Source organism: Aptenodytes patagonicus, chromosome 9 (assembly GCF_965638725.1).
Source record: "Aptenodytes patagonicus chromosome 9, bAptPat1.pri.cur, whole genome shotgun sequence".
Lineage (NCBI taxonomy): Eukaryota > Metazoa > Chordata > Aves > Sphenisciformes > Spheniscidae > Aptenodytes > Aptenodytes patagonicus.
The window spans coordinates 24,338,232-24,357,678 of NC_134957.1; the positions used below are offsets into that span (position 1 = coordinate 24,338,232).

The following is a 19,447-nucleotide window of genomic DNA, read 5'->3' on the forward strand; positions in this document are numbered from 1 at the left end:
TCGTGCTGGCTGTGGCTCCATGTGCTGGACCGGCCTGCCCGAAGCTGCCTGGGGACGGCTGTCCAGAGCATCCCCCCCTACGCCGCTGTTTCACCCAGGGACAACCCAGCCCATGGGGGTGACTGAGTAAGGGGCTGCCAGGCCACGTCCGGCGGAGTAAATGGAAAGAAAATAGAAAATATTTGCTGGTAACTTTCATTCTGCCAGATCAGCTAGAAACGTACGTTTGCACATAACAGGCCAATGCCTGAGCAGTAGGAACAAACCAAAGCAGACATTTCTCAGCCAATGATCATGAAAAGACACCATAATCTGTAAAATACATTAGAAGGTCTACTTACTGAATATTAACTCAAGGAAAATTGAAGTTTATAATCCTCAGAGTATATTGTTCCCTCTTACTACACCAGCCATACATTTTGGGGACGATACGGTGTTTCCTGTCTATAAAATGAGCAGTTTGAAATCTGGGTTCAAACAAAGAAGAAAGCTGTGATTCATTCTGAACATGGCAGGCCAGGGTGCCTTTGCAACGATGGTGCTGTTGCTTTAGCTCCACGGGCATTCCTTTAGCTCCAAGAGAGCTTTCTCTCTGCACAAGCCTGTGACACAGCACCACACGGTAAATGGGATCCCAAAGCACCAACTGCACAAAGCTGAACTGCATTTTCCATCCTCACCGCCCTGCTAAGTCCCCCCTGACTTCAGCCTGAGGCCAGTCTCCTCCCTGTCTGCACAGGGGGTCTCAGCCCCAGGCTACTGCTCCCCGCCCTGTCCCCCCCCGTCCCTGTAAGCAGCCAGCCCCACCAGAGCCCAGCAAATGCCTGGAGGTACACCAGATGGGGTCTATTTTGGACCTCCGAGTCCTGTCCGCCGAGCATGGCACCAGCTGTCAAGACACTTGCCTGCTGCTCCCCAGTCTGCACCAGTTCGCTGGCCCAGTGCACGGGGCTGGTGGTCATTCGGAGGGGAGAGGTTGTCCTCCCCAGGCAGGGAGGCCACGAAGCCACCCTGCAGTCCCTGCCTGCACTACCACCCAGTGTGCCGCTAACCCTGAGCCGTGAGCTCACGCACACAGCTCTGGGGACAGAAACCTCATGCCTCAAACTCCTGTGAAGCGGTAGGTCGCAGAGGCAGTGCTGCACTGAGGGCGCTGCCGCACTTCAGCCCTGCAAGCAGGCTACAGCACGCGCCAATGGCTTTCTGGCTCGCTCCCAGAGCACGCTCCCCTTCGCACAGCCCTGCCGACACAACCGTGCGTGCACAGCCACTGCACAAGCACACGGGTTTCTTGTTTGCCATCTAGCAACAAACCCACATGTGGAAAGCCTTTCTGCTGGCAACCTGCAAACGCCTCTCCTGCTGTGGGTCTGCCTACACCAGAACAATCTGGCATGTCTACCGGTAGCAAAGATGCTCCCACAGGCATCCATACTCCTTTCACTTCTCCACTCCTCCAAAGTGGGATAGAGGACCTATTTTTGCTGGGGAAAGGTGGCCCAGTTTTGTCCACAGAAGGCAGTGCAGAGGGCGTGGACCAGGCTTGCTAGATGCCAACGTCCAGGTTTAGGAATGAGACGTTGCTGTACAACTCTGATGAGACTGAGCTGCTCTCCAGGGTGTGGGTCCGACCAGGCAGCGGGGATGGAGCATGCTCCCCTGTTGAATCCTCACTCTTTGTGCTCCTAAGAAAGTAAAAAAAAAAAAAAAAGATGCTATTTGCAAACTGAAGTAAAAAAAATAAAAGATGCTATTTGCAAACTGCTTCTATTGCCAACTCCACGCCCGAATGGCCTCTAGCAGTGACCCTGAAGATTTGCCATCTCTTTGGACAGTCCCAAAAGGAACGTGAAGACAGACAAGGAACAGCAGCAGAGAAGACTTGTAAGGTCTGTGCTCCAGGAAACCATTTCGCACAGGACAGTCCATGTTTGCTGAAGGAGCCACCAGCCCTACAAGGAGACCGAAGGCTGCCTAGCACGCCCTGCTTCAGACCACGGGGGAGCAAAATACCTCCTGTGTTATGTGCCATGATTGTGGGCCCAGATCATGGGACACAAGGCCCTTTTACCCCACCTTCTTTAATCACAGAGAAGGGCATGAGCTCAAATTCTGAGCCTCTATGGGACTAACCTATCCTGCAGCCAAGAAGTAGATGTACAGACATAGCTGGCAGTCACACGCGCAGACACATGTGCACACAGATGCACACAGGACAGGCAAAAAAATGCAGAGAAATGCAGAACACCAAGGGTGAAGAAAATTTGGAGAAGACTAGCAATGGAGCTGAAAATGGAGCAGGCATCAGTGTGTGATCCTGAGAGGCTGGAGCAGCGGAGGGGTCTGGGGGTGCAGCAGGACAAGAGCTGCGTAGGTATGCACACAGAAAGACGTGTGCAGTGGAGGAGGAGTTCTGATGAAGGGCAGATTTGGGTAAAGGAGGGAGCATGGCACAGGCTGGGGAGGAAAAAAGGAGAACAGGGAGCTCCGAAGGACAGAAAAGCTGGGATGTTTCAGCTGTTGGGTGCTAGCGCAGAAAGTGAAGGATTTTAGCTGGGGAGTTCATGACTGAAAGTGGTGGAAGGAATAGGAAAGATGGGCAGGAAAGATCAGCAGGATTTGTCCGTCACTTGCCAGCAGCACAGTGAGTGTTGCTGCAGGAGGGCTTTGCCCCCATGCAGCGAGGTGCCCTCCAGCAGCACTGCGCCTCGTGGGGACTTACGGCACGGCGTTGAACTTCCTGCGCAAAAGGTAGTCGATGACATCGGGGTCTGTCTGAAATAGCCTCCTTAGGATGTCACGTTGCATTTCTGGAGAGACCTGGGAGGGATACACAGACACACTGGCTCGTGGCATCTCCTCCTCTCTGGAGGAAGACGAGCAGAGGCAGCCAAGGACAGCAGAAGGACTCCAGGTCATTACGGGCTCACAGACCCGCTGTGTGGGTGTCATGTCCCACACACCTCCCGGGGGTCTGAGCAGGGTCTCAGCCCCTGCTTTTCCCACACTAACCCTGGTCCTTTGGCTCCCTGTAGACCTGACAATCGCTACAAGGCTTTTGGGGGACCTGAAATGTCACATTCCCATAGACCTGTAGGAAATGGACATTTCTGGTATTTCTCGGGAATTTCCCAGGTCCTCTCCTAAAATCAGGGCCAGGACGACTGCTCAGTGTATGCTCTTGCTGATCCAGGGGGTTTCTGCCAGGGTTTCGAAACAGCTGCACAGCCTCCACGGGGTTGTCCCCAAGGAGAGCAGCTATGTGACTGCATGGCGCCTACCTACATCGCATCCCCTGGGGACTGCTTCAGAGTGCCCAAGTCCACACGAAGCACCCGTGGTGCTCGGAATGGCACCTTGCTGCATACCCACAGGGGCTCTCCTGCTCAACCACCACACCCACCTCCGAGCCTGCACCAAGCAACCCCGCCTGTGCTCAGGTACTGCACTGCACTGCTCTCGTCCTTCTCCACCAGCACCTCCCAGAGCGGCAAAGAGAAGCACCGACCCTGGAGACGTGTCCCCAGTCTGTCCTGCCTCCCTGGCACCCACGCTGCTGCAGGGCAGAGTGGCGAGTACAACAGGGAAGGCTTGAAGTCCACCTGGACAACCACGCAGAGCAGGATTCAGCCAGGAGAAGATGCAAGAGGCTCTTACTGCTGCCTGCAAGTGCCCCGTGGGAGGGTGGAGAGAGGATGGAGCCAGACCCTTCCCAGAGGTGCCTGGGCACAGACCGAGGTGCAGCAGGGACGAGCTGCAGCAGGGGCACCTCTGACAAGGAGAAAATTCTTCCCCTGGGGGTGGTGCAGCCCTGGGACAGGACCCAGAGAGGTCAGAGCTCTCCATCCCTCGAAGTACGTAAACCCCAGCTGGATGCAGCCCTGATTTAGCTTTGAAGTGAGCCCTGATCTGGTTTGTCTGGAGGCCCCAGAGGTCTCTTCCCATACGAACCTTTATGTTACTCTAAAAGATGCTTTTGGGAACCCCAGGTCCATGCGTCCTCTAGGATAGGATGAACACTCCCTGCCCCACACTGATGGTCCAAATCATCCATTAAAGAGTAGATCTGAAGTGATCCCATTCTTCACTGCCCTCACCAGCTCTCCCCACTGTTACAGCCTCCCTGCATCTGCCTGAGGCTGTGGCACCTCCACCCCACGCCATCACCTTCCAGCTCCTTCCCTCTTCTAGGGTCTCCCATTTTTTCCTCCTCTTTCCCCCCTCACTGGGACTTTAGGGGAGAAACAGTACCGAAGCGCAGCTGCTGTTGGCCAGTTGTTTCCCATCCCAAATTACTTTGGTCAAACGTCACCGGGGTGGAAAGCGACAGAGAAGACGGTACCTGTCCGTGGCAGGACCCTCAGCTCTGCCTTTACAATGCCAGTAACAAGCCATCCCAAATTGATATTTACACCTGGCATGAGGAATGAATCACATTTTCACAAGCCGACTCGAGTCACCTGCTGCTAAATGGGGTTGTAAATATATCCTTCCTTCTGCTGCCATTGGAAGAGAGTTCAGAGGGGAAGGAGAGATTTAGAGAAGCTGCCCTGAGAAAGCCTCACCTACCATGAACAAGGTCTGGTAGTGCTCAATCAACCTCTGGAGCACCAGTATGACGGCAGTGCTGTCTTCAAAGTTCATGGCACCAACGTCTTTCTCTCCAGGCTTCTCTTTCTGAAGGACATTGGGACCAAAGATTGTGGCCAAGTTTGAAACTGTCATTTTATTCCCAGGAATCTAGCAAGCAAGCACAAAAGTAAATTGCAGATTATAGATGCACTGGCATGAGATGTCCCAGGATAGCCTCACCCACCCCAAAACAGGAACACGAGCTGCTGAGTGAGGCTGCGGTGTTGATCTGGGTCCAGTTTGGTCCTTTCCGAGCTGGTGGCAGGGCCAGCATGAAGGGTTTGTGGTGCTGGAGCATGTGCTCACCCCCTCCTTGCATCAGGGCCTCCATTCCCATCTACCTCACTTTCACAACCCATACCAGAAGTTAACAACCAATATTTCTGTATCATCTTACAATATGGGACAAAACCAGTCTCTGTGAATCACTGAGAGACTTAGAGCTCAAATTGTCCAGAGAAACCAAAATCAACCTCAACGCATGATGATAAGTCCTTCATGAAAGTTGGAGGTGGAAAAACAGAACTAGTCCACAAAAAATGCCCCTTGCGCTGCCTACGGACACACTGCCAGGTCTCTCTGGGGTTACTGCAACCCAGAAAATCACTTAGCTGGACTGAGAGCAACCCAGACCTACCATGGACAAGGGGATTTATCAACAATTTGATTTTGCCAAAGGATTCACCCAGGCTTGCAAGAAGCTCTGCTTGCTTTTAAACAACGAATTTTGAGCAACCCCTTCTTCGTGCAGTCGACCCGTTTGGGCCAGCCTTACCTCCTGGCCGTCGGGGCCCCGGGAGCTCTCGGCGTGCCGGGCCACCTCGTTGAGGAACCGCAGGAGCCGGTGCAGCGTGTCGCTGTGGCAGGGGGGCAGCAGGAAGAGCAGCAGCTGGAGGGCGGCCAGCTGCGCTGGACCCTCCATGGCTAGGCAGAAAGCAGCCCGTTAATTAGTGCGGTTCCCAGCCCGCTAGGCACTTCCAGCTGGACAGCCCTCGTTTACATCCACAGTAACGAGCTCTGGAGGGATCCAGACTGGCATCTTACCCTTCATCCCGTCCATGCAGGGATAAGCACTCTGGGAGACCCCAGCAAGGGCTGCGACGTGATTGCATTTGGTATTGTACAGCCCCATAGTCAAAGACTGTCCTAGACCAGAGGGATTATAATCCAATTATCAAAAAAAAAAAGCACAGACTGCAGCAACTGCACGTGGCAGTGCCAGGCAGCACACCACTAATCCCACTGCTGTCAAGCGATTTTGGCAAAGAAGGGTGGTAAGGAAGGATCCGGGAGCCAAACGTTTGAAAAATCATGTGAATTCATGGATTCACCCTACAGCCCACACGCAGTCCAGGGCCACTCGGCCTTTTTATTAACAGTGTCAGCAGGGGGAAAGAAAGTCACCTCACTGCAGCGATGGCGATGCTGAGCTGGCAAGGGAGGAGGACAGGGAGAGAGCAAACACTCAGCCAGCCAAGGCTAGAGAGGGTACCTAAGAAGAAAAAAAAAAAATAAAGGAGGGTATGATGCAAGAGAGAGATTCAAAGCTCTGTGTGATGGGTGACAGGTCAGGAAAGAGCAGCGGATGGGGGACTGCATGGTCCCGTACCCTGCTCTGGTGCTGGCTGCGAGGGGAGGCTCCTTAGATCACTTATATAGGGAGAACTGGCAAGATCTTCTGGTTCAGGTGTGAGGATCGCAAACCCGGTGTGAGATGAAGATCCCCGCAGATCACACACCCTAGCAGTGACAAGAAAACAGGCAATGACAGTAGCGTGTCATTGAGCATGTAACTAAACCGCAGCCCTGCAGCCTGCTGAATGTCATGTCCACCACACAGCTGGATGGGCTCAAAAAGCGGCCGGGCAAGCAGCTGGAATAGGAATCCACTAAAGGCTGTGAAATGTTAACAAGAGTTCAGGCTCAGGCTATTTGGAGATCACTGGAAGGTGGAATATTGGACAAAACAACACTGTTTTTACACGCTCCTCTAAGAGACTCTGGCTGCTCCTGGAAATGGGATAGCGGTCCAGACCAACTTTGCTCCGGCCACGTGTGTCCACCCTTATGCTAAGCCTGGAAGACGTGGCTGTAGCCTGTACACATCACTCCAGAAAAATATGTATTTCAGTACTGTGAATATTCTGCAGTTCTGCTTGGCTTTTTGGGGCAAATGGCAAGGGCAATCTTTATTAACCTTCTCATCTCCCAGGAATAAAAACATGAAGCCCATCTTTTAGCCAAAGTAACACCAATTTCCACTGGGAAAGGCATAGAGAAGGTAGTTCACCTGACAGTTCCCAACCATTTGCTTTACACTGTGCCCTAAAAGTCCTTATATGACAAAGGTGCATCATTTATTCTTCTGTCTTTCAGACTGCAGACTTGTATGAGAAATACCGTCACTTCACATTCAGAGAAAGATGAAAATATAACAGAAGTAACAGCTCAGCAGATCTGGACAAGGGTTACAGGCTCCTGACCCACGGGGAGAACACCTGACATTGCTGGGGAAGGGTCAAAGCCGGGACTGGCAGCGACTCAAACCCTTGCGGGGGTAACCACAGGCTCAGGGAAGATGCCGCAGGGCAGCGTGCCGGGCGCCGCTGCCTCCCTTCGCGGGCAGCAGCCATCACACAACCCGCCACTCCTTCACCGCCACCCACAGTGGCCACCACCACCCCGGCCACGTCACACGCAAATAGGGAAGAGACCTGTCCACAGACACAGAAAAACCAAACAGGGGTGACCGTTGCTAAAATACGACGATGCAAAGTCAATGGGTTAACACGGCCTCTGCAGAGAGACGTCCTGCCGTTTAGACCCCCTGGAGATCTCTGGTGGGTCAAGAAACACCGGTGAGGGGGGTTGCTTCGGTCTCCCTGGATTTCTAGAAGGTTTTGGGCAAAGACTCTCACTTAAAAGTTTTGAGGTAAATGAAACAGCCGTGACATAGGAAGAAGATCCTCTGGGGGACAAATAATTCATTAAAAAATGGGAAACACAGGGTAGGAACAACTCGCACTGTTTGCTGTTCGCAGCTTGTGCTGTTCAACATGTTCCTTAACGAGCCGGAAAAAGAAGACAGCAGTGGCAGCAAGAAAGGTTTGGAAGCAGCGGTCTGGCCTGGCCTTCTCTCCAGCTTTAGACGGTGGTTCCTTCCCTGCATCTTCCTTCTCCACGCCCTTTACAAGCGGTGAGACCATCAAGCAGTGAGCCCATCTTCTGAGGTCAGTGATCTCACCCCAAATGCTCTATGCCCAGACCCTGCAGGTCCATCACCCTGCAGGCTTCTGGAGAGTGGGATACAGGCAAACACCTGGCCCTGTGTCCTCCAAAAGCATGTGCATCTCCTAAAAGGAAGAGGGGGAGTCATCCAACTTGAGAGGAATCTTGGCTGACTCTTTCCTGGCAGACTAAGTTTATCCTTGTGCTCCGGGATCTCCTCCTTCATCACAGACTCTCCCATCTTGCCAGGTGTGGGCATCACCAGCTTCCCAGATCCCCTCTACAGCCTTTCTGTAGATGGGTCTTACAAAACACCGAAGGAGCTGGCAGCTCAAATTATTGTCGATTTGCAAAACAGATGATTTGGAAGCTCATATCAAACATAATGCAAATTCCACATCTAGGACTCTAAATAAGACACCAAAGTAAAGACAGCACAGCCACTTCCAGCTGCGATGCAGTACTGGCCTGCTTTTCACTTGGGATGCTACCTTCTGTTTCTCCCCTTTGATCCAGGTCTCTCCTGCCCCTGCAGAGATGCAGGTCCGCTGCACAGCTAGAAAAGATGGGCACTGCAGCCAGCCTTCCATCTCCACCACCCCCCAGGTTCTCCTGATCTCCCCAAGGGGACCGCATGCTGAGACATGCCCCAGTCTCAGGATGTATTTATCCTGAAGAAACTCAGTGCTACGTGCCCACAACCAGAAGACACGCCTGTAACCCCATGCCGTTGCTCTGGGGTGATTTCAGCAAGGACAGGTTGGTTTACACTCCTGCTTTACAGTGCACGTGTGCTGTATGCTCAAATACCTGAGCTTGAGGGCAGAAGATTGCCTCGTACGTTCCCCTAAATCCCTGTACACCTCTGTTCCCCCCACCACATGCCCTGTCCTGCTCCCTGGCACGGCACAGCCTGACAGCAAGCCCATTGGTGTGTAGCTGCTCGTTTTTGCTGTGGAAGCAGGGGTTCAAGGATTTGGATTTGGAGAATCAAATCTGAGGAGTGAAGGATGGCAAAAGGGAAGCAAAGAGATGGTGCAGGAGACCAAGAAAGAGTGATGCTGGAAGCAGTGGAGACTGCCTAAAAACTCAGTCATCTGAAATATGGAGGGTAGGGGGACCTGGGCAGAGCATTTGCAAAGACACCCTTACAGGCAGCACAAACTGCTGGGCTGAGCTCCTGGGCAGCACGCTGAATTGTGCTGGGACCCGGTACTGAGCCAGGTAATTGCACAAGAAGAAAATTCCCTTTTTTTCCTTACAAAATCAAACGCGGTGGGTGGACTGTGCAGAGCGAGAACAACGCACCCCAGGTACTCACAGGCTGTGCTGAGGAAGGCTGCATAGAGCTCTCTGGGAATCAGTGAATCCGGCATGTCCCGAAGAAACTCTTTGAGCAGAGCAGCCACATCATGAACGCTTTGATGCTCATCCAAGAAAACATCCAGTCCTCGGTCAAACTCTTCCCTCAGCTTAAAGATGGAAGAAAGGAGAAGAATAAAAGCAACAGTCAGTTCTTCCTCTTTATACGAGTCATGCTATCAGGAACTGTCCCTGTACAAGAGCTACTGCAATGGCAGGACAGGAGGGCTGGCTACTGCCAATGTCCCCCTGATGCAGGGCACCCCCAAAGAAGGCACGCCAGAGCCCAAGAGTCTGCTGCTGCCCAGAGGATGGGCCACAGGACCAGAAGGAGCTGCTGGATGGTGAAGGGAGCCCAGGGGCTCTGAAGCGCCAGCCAGGGGGGTGGAGGCTCATCTGTTAAAGGCAACTTGGAGAGATGAAGCCTGCTCTCCATGGCTGGGAGAAAGACCCAGCAGCAGGTTACAGGTTGTCTGTGATCCAGCATGTGCCTGTGACATTTTAGACCTCTCCACGTCAATGTCTGCTTTATTCATTCCCCACACATACAAGCGTCTGTCCTTTGGATGTGGTACCGCTACAGAGGATGCAGTAAATGTCTCACTTTACCTGCTGAACTCTTTTCTTGGAGCTCCCAACCCGGAAGATGCCCACCGTTTGGAGACCTGGGAGACAGACAGGTTAGTGCTCTGCATTTCCACAACCCCCTGCCGCCCCGACTAGTCCTTGGAGCACCTCAACATCCTGGAAGTGGTGCTCTTGCACTGCAAGCGAGGCAACGCGTCCTTCCCCGCTCCTGGCAGAGGGGGTGAAAAGAAAGGTTTTGGAGCCGTAAGATTTTCTGGGGTTGGTTGTCTGTGGGTCAGGGAGGAGAACTCACCTGTACAGTCACTCTGAGCTAGATGCTGGATTTGCAGGGGGGGTTAAGGCCAGAGCGCACCAGGAGATGGGTCACTGATACATGCCGTGACATTCACTTCTCAGCCCAGATGCTACACCCAGCCCAGAGGACTCTCCCCGGGTGGCTTTTCAGGAGCTTACCCTGCCCCAGGAATCAGCTGCCTCCTCCCGCCTCGGGGAACGGCCGGGCCGAACTGCCCCAGCCCACCACGTATGATGGGTTTTACCAACCTTCTGTGGGACAGGCCATCTGGCTGGAGAGACATGCGTATTTACCGTGTGTTTCAATGTGTTTGCAACATCTATCCACAATCCGTGGGACCTGCCAGGTGATGGGGTTGAGGCTCAACATCTTTTTCTTGCCCAGGCTTCTCCGTGCATCCAGCTCGTGGGGGTGTGACAACTGCAGCGCCTCCAGTAGCTTGGAAGTGTTGTCACTCAGGTCAGTGATGGAGTCCACGGACATTGCCCCCTAAGATGAAGCAGAGGTGATTCGCAGGGTGGCAGGAACTACCCCACAAGATCCCAGTACACCGCCATTGCCGTGACCTCAGAAGTTTGTGGGAAAGGGAGGCATCACCTCCAAAGGAACACAGAGGTCTACAGAGCCTGTCTGGGGTTGCAAGAGAGCCACAGAGAGACCTTTCATCTCACACGCATTCGTTTATGTGCACTGGTCCTAGTGTGAGGTGTTTCTAAACATAGCCTTCCTACTGGGGCAGACCCTACACCACACGCAGACGTGGGGAAAGAGGAAACATCCCCAAATCTTTCACCTTTGACTGCGCAATATACTGGATTTAGTTACCTGCATCGGAGCTGCTTTACACCAGGGGTTACAGGCACTTAGCAAGAGGCAGGCGTGGGTCTCTATTCCAAAGAGATGAGGCAAACCAAACCCAGCCTAATACCCACCTCCCCTCGCAGGGGGGACTAAAGCCAAGGAGGTGGCCAAGGCTGACCAGCCACACAATCTTCCTTGCCCTTTGACGTAGCCAACACTGAAAGCAGACCAGTTCAGAGGCACAGCTGATGTCCCCACAGCAGCGAGGGGTCTCTCCCTGCTGCGTGGCCAGGGAGCCAACATGACCCACCATCGACGGCCACAGCTTCTGGTGGGAATTTCGCAAGTGCGAGGCCCAGTCTCCACCCGCGACATTGCCAAAAAGGCGACGCTGTTTCGGAGAAGTCGTATCTGTTCACAGCGCTGCTCACCAAGATGTGACGCAGTGGAGGAATAGAAAAATCCATGCCACTGATGATGAATCCCCTCCTATCCCTATCTACCTTTGGCTGCCCGGCCATGTCCTTCTGGTAACCTTGGATCTGTAAGAGCTGAGCTAGTAAAGCCTGTCCCACCTCTCACCGTCCATCTCTTGGGGGAAGTAGGGGATCCCATTTCCCTGAGGGCAGACCGGGACCGACCCAGCATGCAGCACGAATAACTCACATTCATTAAGAAAAGACCCTGAGAAACCGTATTTATTGCTGAAGTCAGAGCCTCCCCCAGCCTGCAGCACCATCACAGTGCAGCCCGTTTTTGCAGTCGTACCCTTCGCTGCCTCCAGGAGCTGCTGTCGAGAAAAGTTGGGGAAAGCGGCTCCTCTGGGAAGACCCCGCAGGGTACCAGGACACAGCTCCTGCCCATCGGGGACCTCTTCTGCCTCTGAGCCCGAAATCTCGTCACTGTCGCTTCCACCTCCAGGCAGAGCCGGCGGCTTTTCTTCACTGCTTCCTGCAGTTGCTTGTAGGCACGGTCATTGGCGATGACTTGGAAGAGCGGGATCCCAAAAGTCTGAGGAGAACAGTCTAGGGAAAAACACGGGAGAAAGGGAAAAGTATTGCTAGCAGGAAAATCAAGAGGGAGCTGCGCTAGCGCAGCCCAGCTGCCAGGGACATGCGTGCACGCCTGGATAAAATAATTAACCAACAGAAGGGAATACCAGGATACTGTAAAGGTAACCACCAGCAGGAGAGCGAAGAGGACAACGTGTAAAACCGATTCAATGCACAACAAGGAGAACTGTAGCTTGAATCCAGGACGGCAGTCCTGTAACTATCAGTGCCCTCGCGTGCCCTGTCCCCCTCCTGCTCCCTGCTCCTCCTCCAGCTCCCCAGGAGCCAGGAGTGCCTGGGGTGGGTGGGAAGAGCATCCCCAATGACGCTGGGCAAACCCAAAGGGGAGCTGCTGCCCCTGGAAAGCCCCGGGGCATTGCATGGTGGGACTCAGGGTGCCGGGCAATCAGGGAGCCGAGCAGGGAGGGCACGGCGTGGGAGGCGGCGTGCTGGAGGAAGAGGAAGGAGACGCAGGGGAGCTGGGAAGATGGCAGGAAAACTGGCCTCCATCGACGTGCTTGTTGCAGCCTGTCCCAGTTTTTCCTGAACTTTCCTTCCTTTTATTGGTTACAGTCTCATGAAGATGCCATAGCACCTATGAAGTGGAGACTTCATAAATCACCAGAAATATTTGATACAGAAGATTCTTACCAAATTATAACCTCCAGTTTTCTACAGGGTTTGCATCCGCTATGTCTGTTTGAGAGTTACAGTCTTGATATTAATGACATTTTTCCCAAATAACTTTCCCCCTCCATACCTCCTTGCAGATGCAAGGAGAGCTCTCCTTACTTCCAGCCTCCGCACCACCCTGGGCCAAGGGGTTTGGCAACCGGAGTACATGACACAAATCCATTTTGTAAAATATCAGACTGCTGCTCAATAATTTCCTTGAGCGGACTTTGTACTGGTGCGGAGAAAATTAGGAAGTGCTCATTCCCAGCTGGCTGTGCTCTACACTTCTGGTTTCCCCAGGTTTGTGGCTGACGTCCTTCAAGGGACAATAAAACAGAACTCGAAGCAGCGAGACCAGGGCTAAAATGGGCAGATAGAAACATTCGTATGTGTACATCTTTACAAATGCACGTTCACGCACACACACATTCCGTCCACACACATATGCATCCCTTCCAGACTCTCTCGTGCTTGTGCACGTATTGTTACACACCACTCCGGAGAACAGCAAAAACAACACGGGACAAAGCACCTTGCTGAATTTGGGCACCTCCCAGCTCAGCCCCATCAAAAATCACCAATTCCGTTTGAGAGCAGGGACCAAAACCTGGGTAAAAGGGAGGCTGCTCACCTTTCTTCTCCTTTGAAAAGCTCTCCAGTTTCTGGCGGATAGATTTACTGCCTTTAGGTCCAACTATGAGGAGAAAAGAAAGCAAAGGTTCTGCATCATTAGGCTGTTTTAGTACAGCCTCCCCTTAAAGACATTGGCCTTTCCGCACCCGTGCAGGCAGAGCACGGCCACAGGCACCTCCCGCAGGCAGGGGGACGCTGTGGGCCTGGCGTGGCCGTGGCCCAGAGAGGATGCATGAGGCCACGTGGGATGGCACGGTGAGCATCAGCTACCTGGGGGAAACAGCCCCAGAGATGGGCCACCATCCTCCCAAAGTAGAGAAAGGGACCCCTCCCCACCCAGGCATCTGGACTCGGGGGGGGGTCCCATGGCACCAAACCATAGCCGTGGGTTAAAGACACCCCAGCTGTGGGATTCACCCCACCTGGCTCAGACCACAGCCCTATAAACCTCCTTCCATCAGGGCTTACTGATGCCTTACTATCCAGATGTGTGATCCAGCAACACATAAAACTGCCGGTTAGTGCCTATGAACCATCAGGCAGCCAGCAAATGAGCTGGCGTTACCAAACAGAGTCAAAATGAACCCCAGCTGATCTTTCTGGTGGCATCCTAGCTTGCCATGCCCCGCCAGAGGGAACGCCTGATACCACAGCTACCAAATGCGGTCTGTGCGTGGGACGTGCTGGGAGGCTGCGGTGAGTGGCCAAGACCAGCCGCCAGCAAATGGGTTCTCACACACGGAAGAGCTGTGGAAAAACTTTAGCTGTCCAAAGGCTGTAGCTTAAAACTGTTCTGGCCACCTTTAAATTCTGTGTCCATGTTATACATGACTGTGTTAATGATGATGTCCTACCAATTACTTAATGACTCAGAAAGCTACCCTAATTCATCCTCAGAGGTCTGGCCTCAACACTGGAAAAAGGAATACAGCCCCAGAAGAGCTTTTGTGAATGTTTTACAGAGCATAGACAAATAAAGTTAGATAAAACACGTACCACCAGAAATCCCGTACTGGTCCTACGGAGGCAAGCCCCGCTCCTAAGTTTTTCCCACGTTGCACATCCAGGGACAGCCGTCAGCAGCGATGAGCTGAAAACTCATTCACTGCCCACCCTAAATCCTTCCAGGACACACCACCCTATTCTGGCTTGTGCTCCTTATTCCTGAGGAATTATCTTCCTAGAAACAGCTCATATAATTGTTTGGGTTATTTTGTAAGATTTAGAAGAAAGCTATGAAAGTCGGTATGAGCAACATGTGCATAAAAGAGTAGCCTACATGAATTATTCTGCAGCACCATATGTGTTGTTTCATTCAAATGACCCGATAGCAGGAAGATGAACAACCGGGAGACAAAAACCACCCAGCTAAGGAAACGAGGCCAGCAAAACTCCACTGTTTCAGCGTAGATTTAGGAGGGGTGACACAACGTGCTGAGGCTGAGCATCAGCATAACCCTCCACTCCTAAAGCTGTGCAGATGTTCCTAAGGGAAACAAACCACAAGGCAGCAGATAGTAAAGAAACCATCAGGATCCCCCTGCCCAGAAAGCCTGAGCCGGTATCAGCTCAAAATAAAAAAAAAGGAACCAGGATGTTTGTGGTCAGAGTCCCCCAGGGACTTAAAAGGCAGTCTGCGGTGGCTGGTGCTGCAGCCCGGGGGAAACTGGGAGTTCTGGGAACGAGAGGGGATCTTTATCTCTTTTACTCTTCTTGAAGCCATTTCATTGCATGAAATCTTCCAAATATTAATTAAGACAGGAAGCCAAACTTGGATGTCGCCCCGAGTAAGTACTTGCTATCCAGTATGAGGCTGAACATTTGGAAACGCTCCTTCCCTGGAACAGGTCCACAGAGACGTGCGGGGCTCCATCCTTGGGAGGTCCCAGCCCCAGCTGCCCTGGGCTGGTGCTGGCGACAGCCCTGCTGCGAGCGGGTGGTGGGGCTGGAGACCCCCGAGCTCCCTTTGCACCCGCACTGCTGGTACCACGCAACCCCAGGGCTGGTGAGCTGTGGGCATCTCCTGCCCTACTGGGATGCCAAAATACGGCCCAGGGCAGAGGAGGCATTTCAAGGTGGTCTGTCCACTCTTGAGTAACGAGTAAATTTGGGAAGGAGTCAGCTGATCCCCAACTCACTATGCTTGCTTGGTTTGATGTGCAGATGTTGGGGGACGCAGGCAGCTATGGGAACCCAGACAATGCCTGTATGTCTACGTAGGCCAGGACAGAGGAGCTCAGTCCCTGTGGAGCGTCTATATTTATCTGCCCATTAATTTCAGTAGCACATCTTCTAGCCTTGCAGAAGCCCCATCCCAGCATCAGGACTTTGTGCTGGACATTAATCCAAAAGTAAAGCTTGTCCCATCCCAACGGCATTAAGATAGTCCCAGTGGAAGACCTTGCCAAGTCATATTGCATCTGGTTTGGATTAGGGGGATCAGAGGCAGGCAACAGGCAAGGTCATATTCTCACACTCCTATGGACACACAAACCCTCCTCAAAAGGCTGATTAGGCCTTCGAGGCTCAGACCAAAGCAGGGAATAAAAAATAAAATGGACCAAAATGTGTCACAGATGTCTTTCCATAAACATCATCCCGTGTTATGAAGCGTGGGCGTGGGGATGAGTAGCAATAATGGCTCAGACCTCAGCCCTCCCTCAGCAGGAGCCGTCCTCTCCCATCCTCTACCTTTAGCCCGGCTGAGATCTCCAACAAGCAGCTTCTCCTGCAGCTGGTAGAGAGCAATCTCTTGCAGACTGGCTCTTTCCAACTCCGAAAGGCTATGCAGGGGCGCAGGCTGCATTTTGGTGCTTTGTCCTGGCGGAAGAGCTGATAAAGGTCCTCTGAAAAACATATATATGAAAAAATAAGAGAATCAGGAGCACATCGCAGAGATGTCTGCTTTAGGAGAGAAGCTGCTGAAAATGCCACAGGGTGTCTTTGCAAGTGCAGGAGACACTTGGCCCTCTTTCATCTCACCGAAGAGCCAGCTGATCTGTAGGTGCCCTGGCCACACCATCTCACTTTGACCTTCCAAGCAAAGGCCTTGGAGGCATCAGGGAGCACATGGGGGACCTCAGCCCTGGTTCCTAAGACCCCACAGGCTCCCTGAGGCACCTCAGTGCTTGGCAGAGAGCTCCCTGGCCAATTCTAGCTGCCATCTGTTTTCAGATGAAGCCCAACACCATCAGGCTCACGTACACAAGACGGGGCACATCCTGGCTAGCCAGAGTAGGGACTGTGGTCCTGATGCTGGGACTTGGCCATTCTTCACCATGGGAATATAGCTCCTGGCTGGCATCAGCCTCGAGACCACGCTCCGTGTGAGCAAAGTCAGGATGGAGGCAAGTCCAACCATCTCCTGACCAAACCTAGAAGGCACAACGTGTTCCAAAGCACAACAAAAACGCGTGTGAGGGAAACCGCAGTAAGCAGCGCTTCGCCCTGCTTGGTCTGACACCGTCTCTAACACGTTTCTCTTCCCACCTGGGAGCTGCTCAGCAAACAACAAACACACGGAGCCAGGGGCTCCATCCCAGCGTGTCCTCACGTTGCGCCTGCAGACCTAACCCTCAGCTGCAGGTATTGGCGGCTACATTGGGATCAATTCTGGATACATTCAGGCTTGGACTTTCTTCGCCCTCCTGCCCCCTTAAGAAGTGGCTCCCAACGAAAAGTTCCTCCTGGCTGCTGTGGCAGCCTGGGCATTTCCCAGCTCCCCCCCAGACGCCCCCCTTGCTTCGCCCCTGCCCTCCAACGAACTCCACCAAGTCAGGGGGCCTGAACCTTTTGGCATTATGTTAACAGGTCCCAGCAGCCCATCTTCATACCAATCTGCTGAACGCTGCTCCCGGCCACCCCGACTGCAGCTCAACACAAGCAAAACCGTGGGCTCTGGGTGGAAAGGGCTCGGGACGAGATACCAGCCTCAGACCGGTCTTTGGAGGATGCTGTGCAGATGTACACCCCTCCTCTCCTTCACCCACATCCCACCACATGTTGGATGCCGAGGCACAAGAGGTAACTGAGGAGCGGTGACCTCCTGAGAGAGCCCTGAATGGCTCTGACTCAGGCTGGTTTATGGTGGCTGTTCAGCGTGGGGACGCCGGGGCGGCGTGCACGCTGCCGCTCCCTCTCTCCTGCTGCAGCGTGCTCCATCAGGTGGGGAAAGGCTGGACAGATGCTTCCCACTCTGCAGAAAGGTGGGTGTAGCAGTTTCCCTCCAGGGTGGGTGAAGAGAAGAGAGCTTTGGGGTTTTGGTTTTTTAAGTCATAAAAAACTCCTAAAACCTGAAAAGCAGCACACATCCCACTAAATAAGACTTACGGCCCCCTTTTATTCGCAAGCTGCTCTTCTCTGCCTTTTCCACCCATTTTAAATTGGTTTCTTTCTTAATTTAATACTTAACACTGAGCTTCATCTCTTGTAAATCAGACACTTCCAGCACCGACCAGTGCTGTCAAGGCCTCACCAATGCCTTTACCCCCAGTACAGGCTGGACTGCAGCCCACAGCCCGACGCAGGTCACGGCCAAACACCCCATCCCCTCTCCCGCATCTCTGGGCAGCTCTCCCTGTTGTTTGCAGCCTGCCGGAGAGGCTACTCAGGGACCCGTGCTGGCTCCCGGCTCCTCGCCCCGCACTAACCTGGGTGCCTGCTGCGGTGCCGAGGGTGGAGGGGCTGTGGCTGCTCCTCCTGCCCCCAACCTGCCACAGCCCGCACCCCGCAACGCCTCCCCGGCACCCAGCGAACCCAGTCACGGTCCAAAGAGCAAAAAGCAGCAGTAAACGGAAGAAAGAACCAAGGTTATCAGCATGCACACAGAAAAGACGTGGTCAGAGTGCAGGCTCCAAAAGGAGCCTTCTCAAAGAGGGCTTTAAGGCAATAATGAAAAATAAATACCTGGAAATCTCCTAGAGCCAGTGATAAGGGTGAGAACACCCAGGAGCGTGACAAGGCAGTCTGCACAGGCTCTTGTATCAGCCTCAGCACAGCACCGACTGCCCACCTCCATCCCCTGTGCCCGGGGAAGGCTGTTGTCTGGGGCAGTGTTTCTTTTGGCCAGGTTTTCAATTTCTAAAGATACTTAGCAAGTTACATAAATTTAAAAAAAAAAAAAAAAAAAAAGAAAAAGTTGTTATGAACTCCCCAGAAGGGCACACCAAAAGGAATTCAGCTAAAGACAAAGATATTCTTGAAACATTTGATGTTTATTACAAAAACGACGTGCCTCAGCATGGACGTGGTGAGAAACGCGAGATGCAGCATAGCCAAGCCGCCTGGCACAGCTCAACACCTCGGGACCGTTAAAACTGGGGTACCCGGGTGCCCACGACTGTCTCATACACTGGACTCAGGGGTAAATCACCCAGGAAGGGCTGGTACAATCCTACTTACATGGCAGCTAATCCTGCAGGCAGCCAGATGCAGCACTGACCCCCGGCCGGGGTTTGGAGCTCAGGGGATGCATCAGCAAAGGGGCCAGAGCGTCACAATACCCCGTTAAATTTTAGGTGAAGCACAGCCCATGGAGGCATTCATGTCTGGTTTGAAAAGGGGCTTTTTCATTATTAAATTATTAAACAACATCAGGAGCTGTCCTTTAGGCTCTGAAGCTTGCTTTGGCCGCCCCTCAGCTTTCTGCCCCTCCACGCGCTCCCTCCCAAGGCAAGCTCAGCAATCAGCCTCGAACGCAATACGTGGCTTTGCATAACTTTCATCCTGCAGGAAAAAAAAAAAATATCTGTGGAAGGAAGAAGCAGCCCTTTAGGAACATATTTTATTTACTGTCTGTAAGAGGTCAGTCTTAAACTAAAATAACTAACTGGTCCTACCAAGCTTTGCAAACAGAGATCCCGGGATATGAGCTCCCCTGGGATAGCCTGGGTGGGAGAAAGGGGCACAGATAAACGTTGCCTTTGACAGGCAAGAACATCTCCGCTTGCCAGCAATAGCTCATGTGTTTCTGCCATGCCAGAAATGAGGGCCAAGCAGAAGCGGTGCCTGAGCAGGAGCCTCCCGGCAGGACGGGAGCAGCTCTGCTGCCAGAAGATGCTGTGGACGGGCAGACAAGCCCCTGAGACAGACACACTGAAGGAAATTACCTTTCTGCAGGCGAAGCTCACAGCTCCGGGCAGAGCCCACATTCACAGCCCCTGCCTGAGCGGGAGGGATGGTC

At 53.0% G+C, this 19,447-nt stretch overlaps 1 protein-coding gene across 1 annotated transcript; it reads right to left on the reverse strand.

Annotated features, from left to right (window-relative positions):
- Positions 1-822: 822 nt before the first annotated feature.
- On the reverse strand, positions 823-19,388 carry ARHGAP36 (Rho GTPase activating protein 36). The gene is made up of 11 exons (XM_076347546.1): positions 19,374-19,388; positions 15,958-16,112; positions 13,265-13,327; positions 11,675-11,931; positions 10,399-10,594; positions 9,832-9,887; positions 9,182-9,332; positions 5,408-5,556; positions 4,570-4,740; positions 2,723-2,820; positions 823-1,685 (listed from the first exon to the last, which is right to left on the reverse strand). The coding sequence occupies exons 2-11, from the start codon at positions 16,070-16,072 to the stop codon at positions 1,547-1,549; spliced, it is 1,395 nt and encodes a 464-aa protein (XP_076203661.1). The 5' UTR covers positions 16,073-16,112; positions 19,374-19,388; the 3' UTR covers positions 823-1,546.
- Positions 19,389-19,447: the final 59 nt, after the last annotated feature.

Excerpts from the sequence above, each read along its gene's own strand:
- ARHGAP36 (XM_076347546.1), bottom strand. The coding sequence starts at position 16,072 with ATGCAGCCTGCGCCCCTGCATAGCCTTTCGGAGTTGGAAAGAGCCAGT. Across the intron at positions 9,888-10,398 it reads CAAACACATTGAAACACACG|GTCTCCAAACGGTGGGCATC; the intron begins GTAAATACGCAT and ends TCTGTCTCCCAG. Across the intron at positions 9,333-9,831 it reads CCAAGAAAAGAGTTCAGCAG|CTGAGGGAAGAGTTTGACCG; the intron begins GTAAAGTGAGAC and ends TCCATCTTTAAG.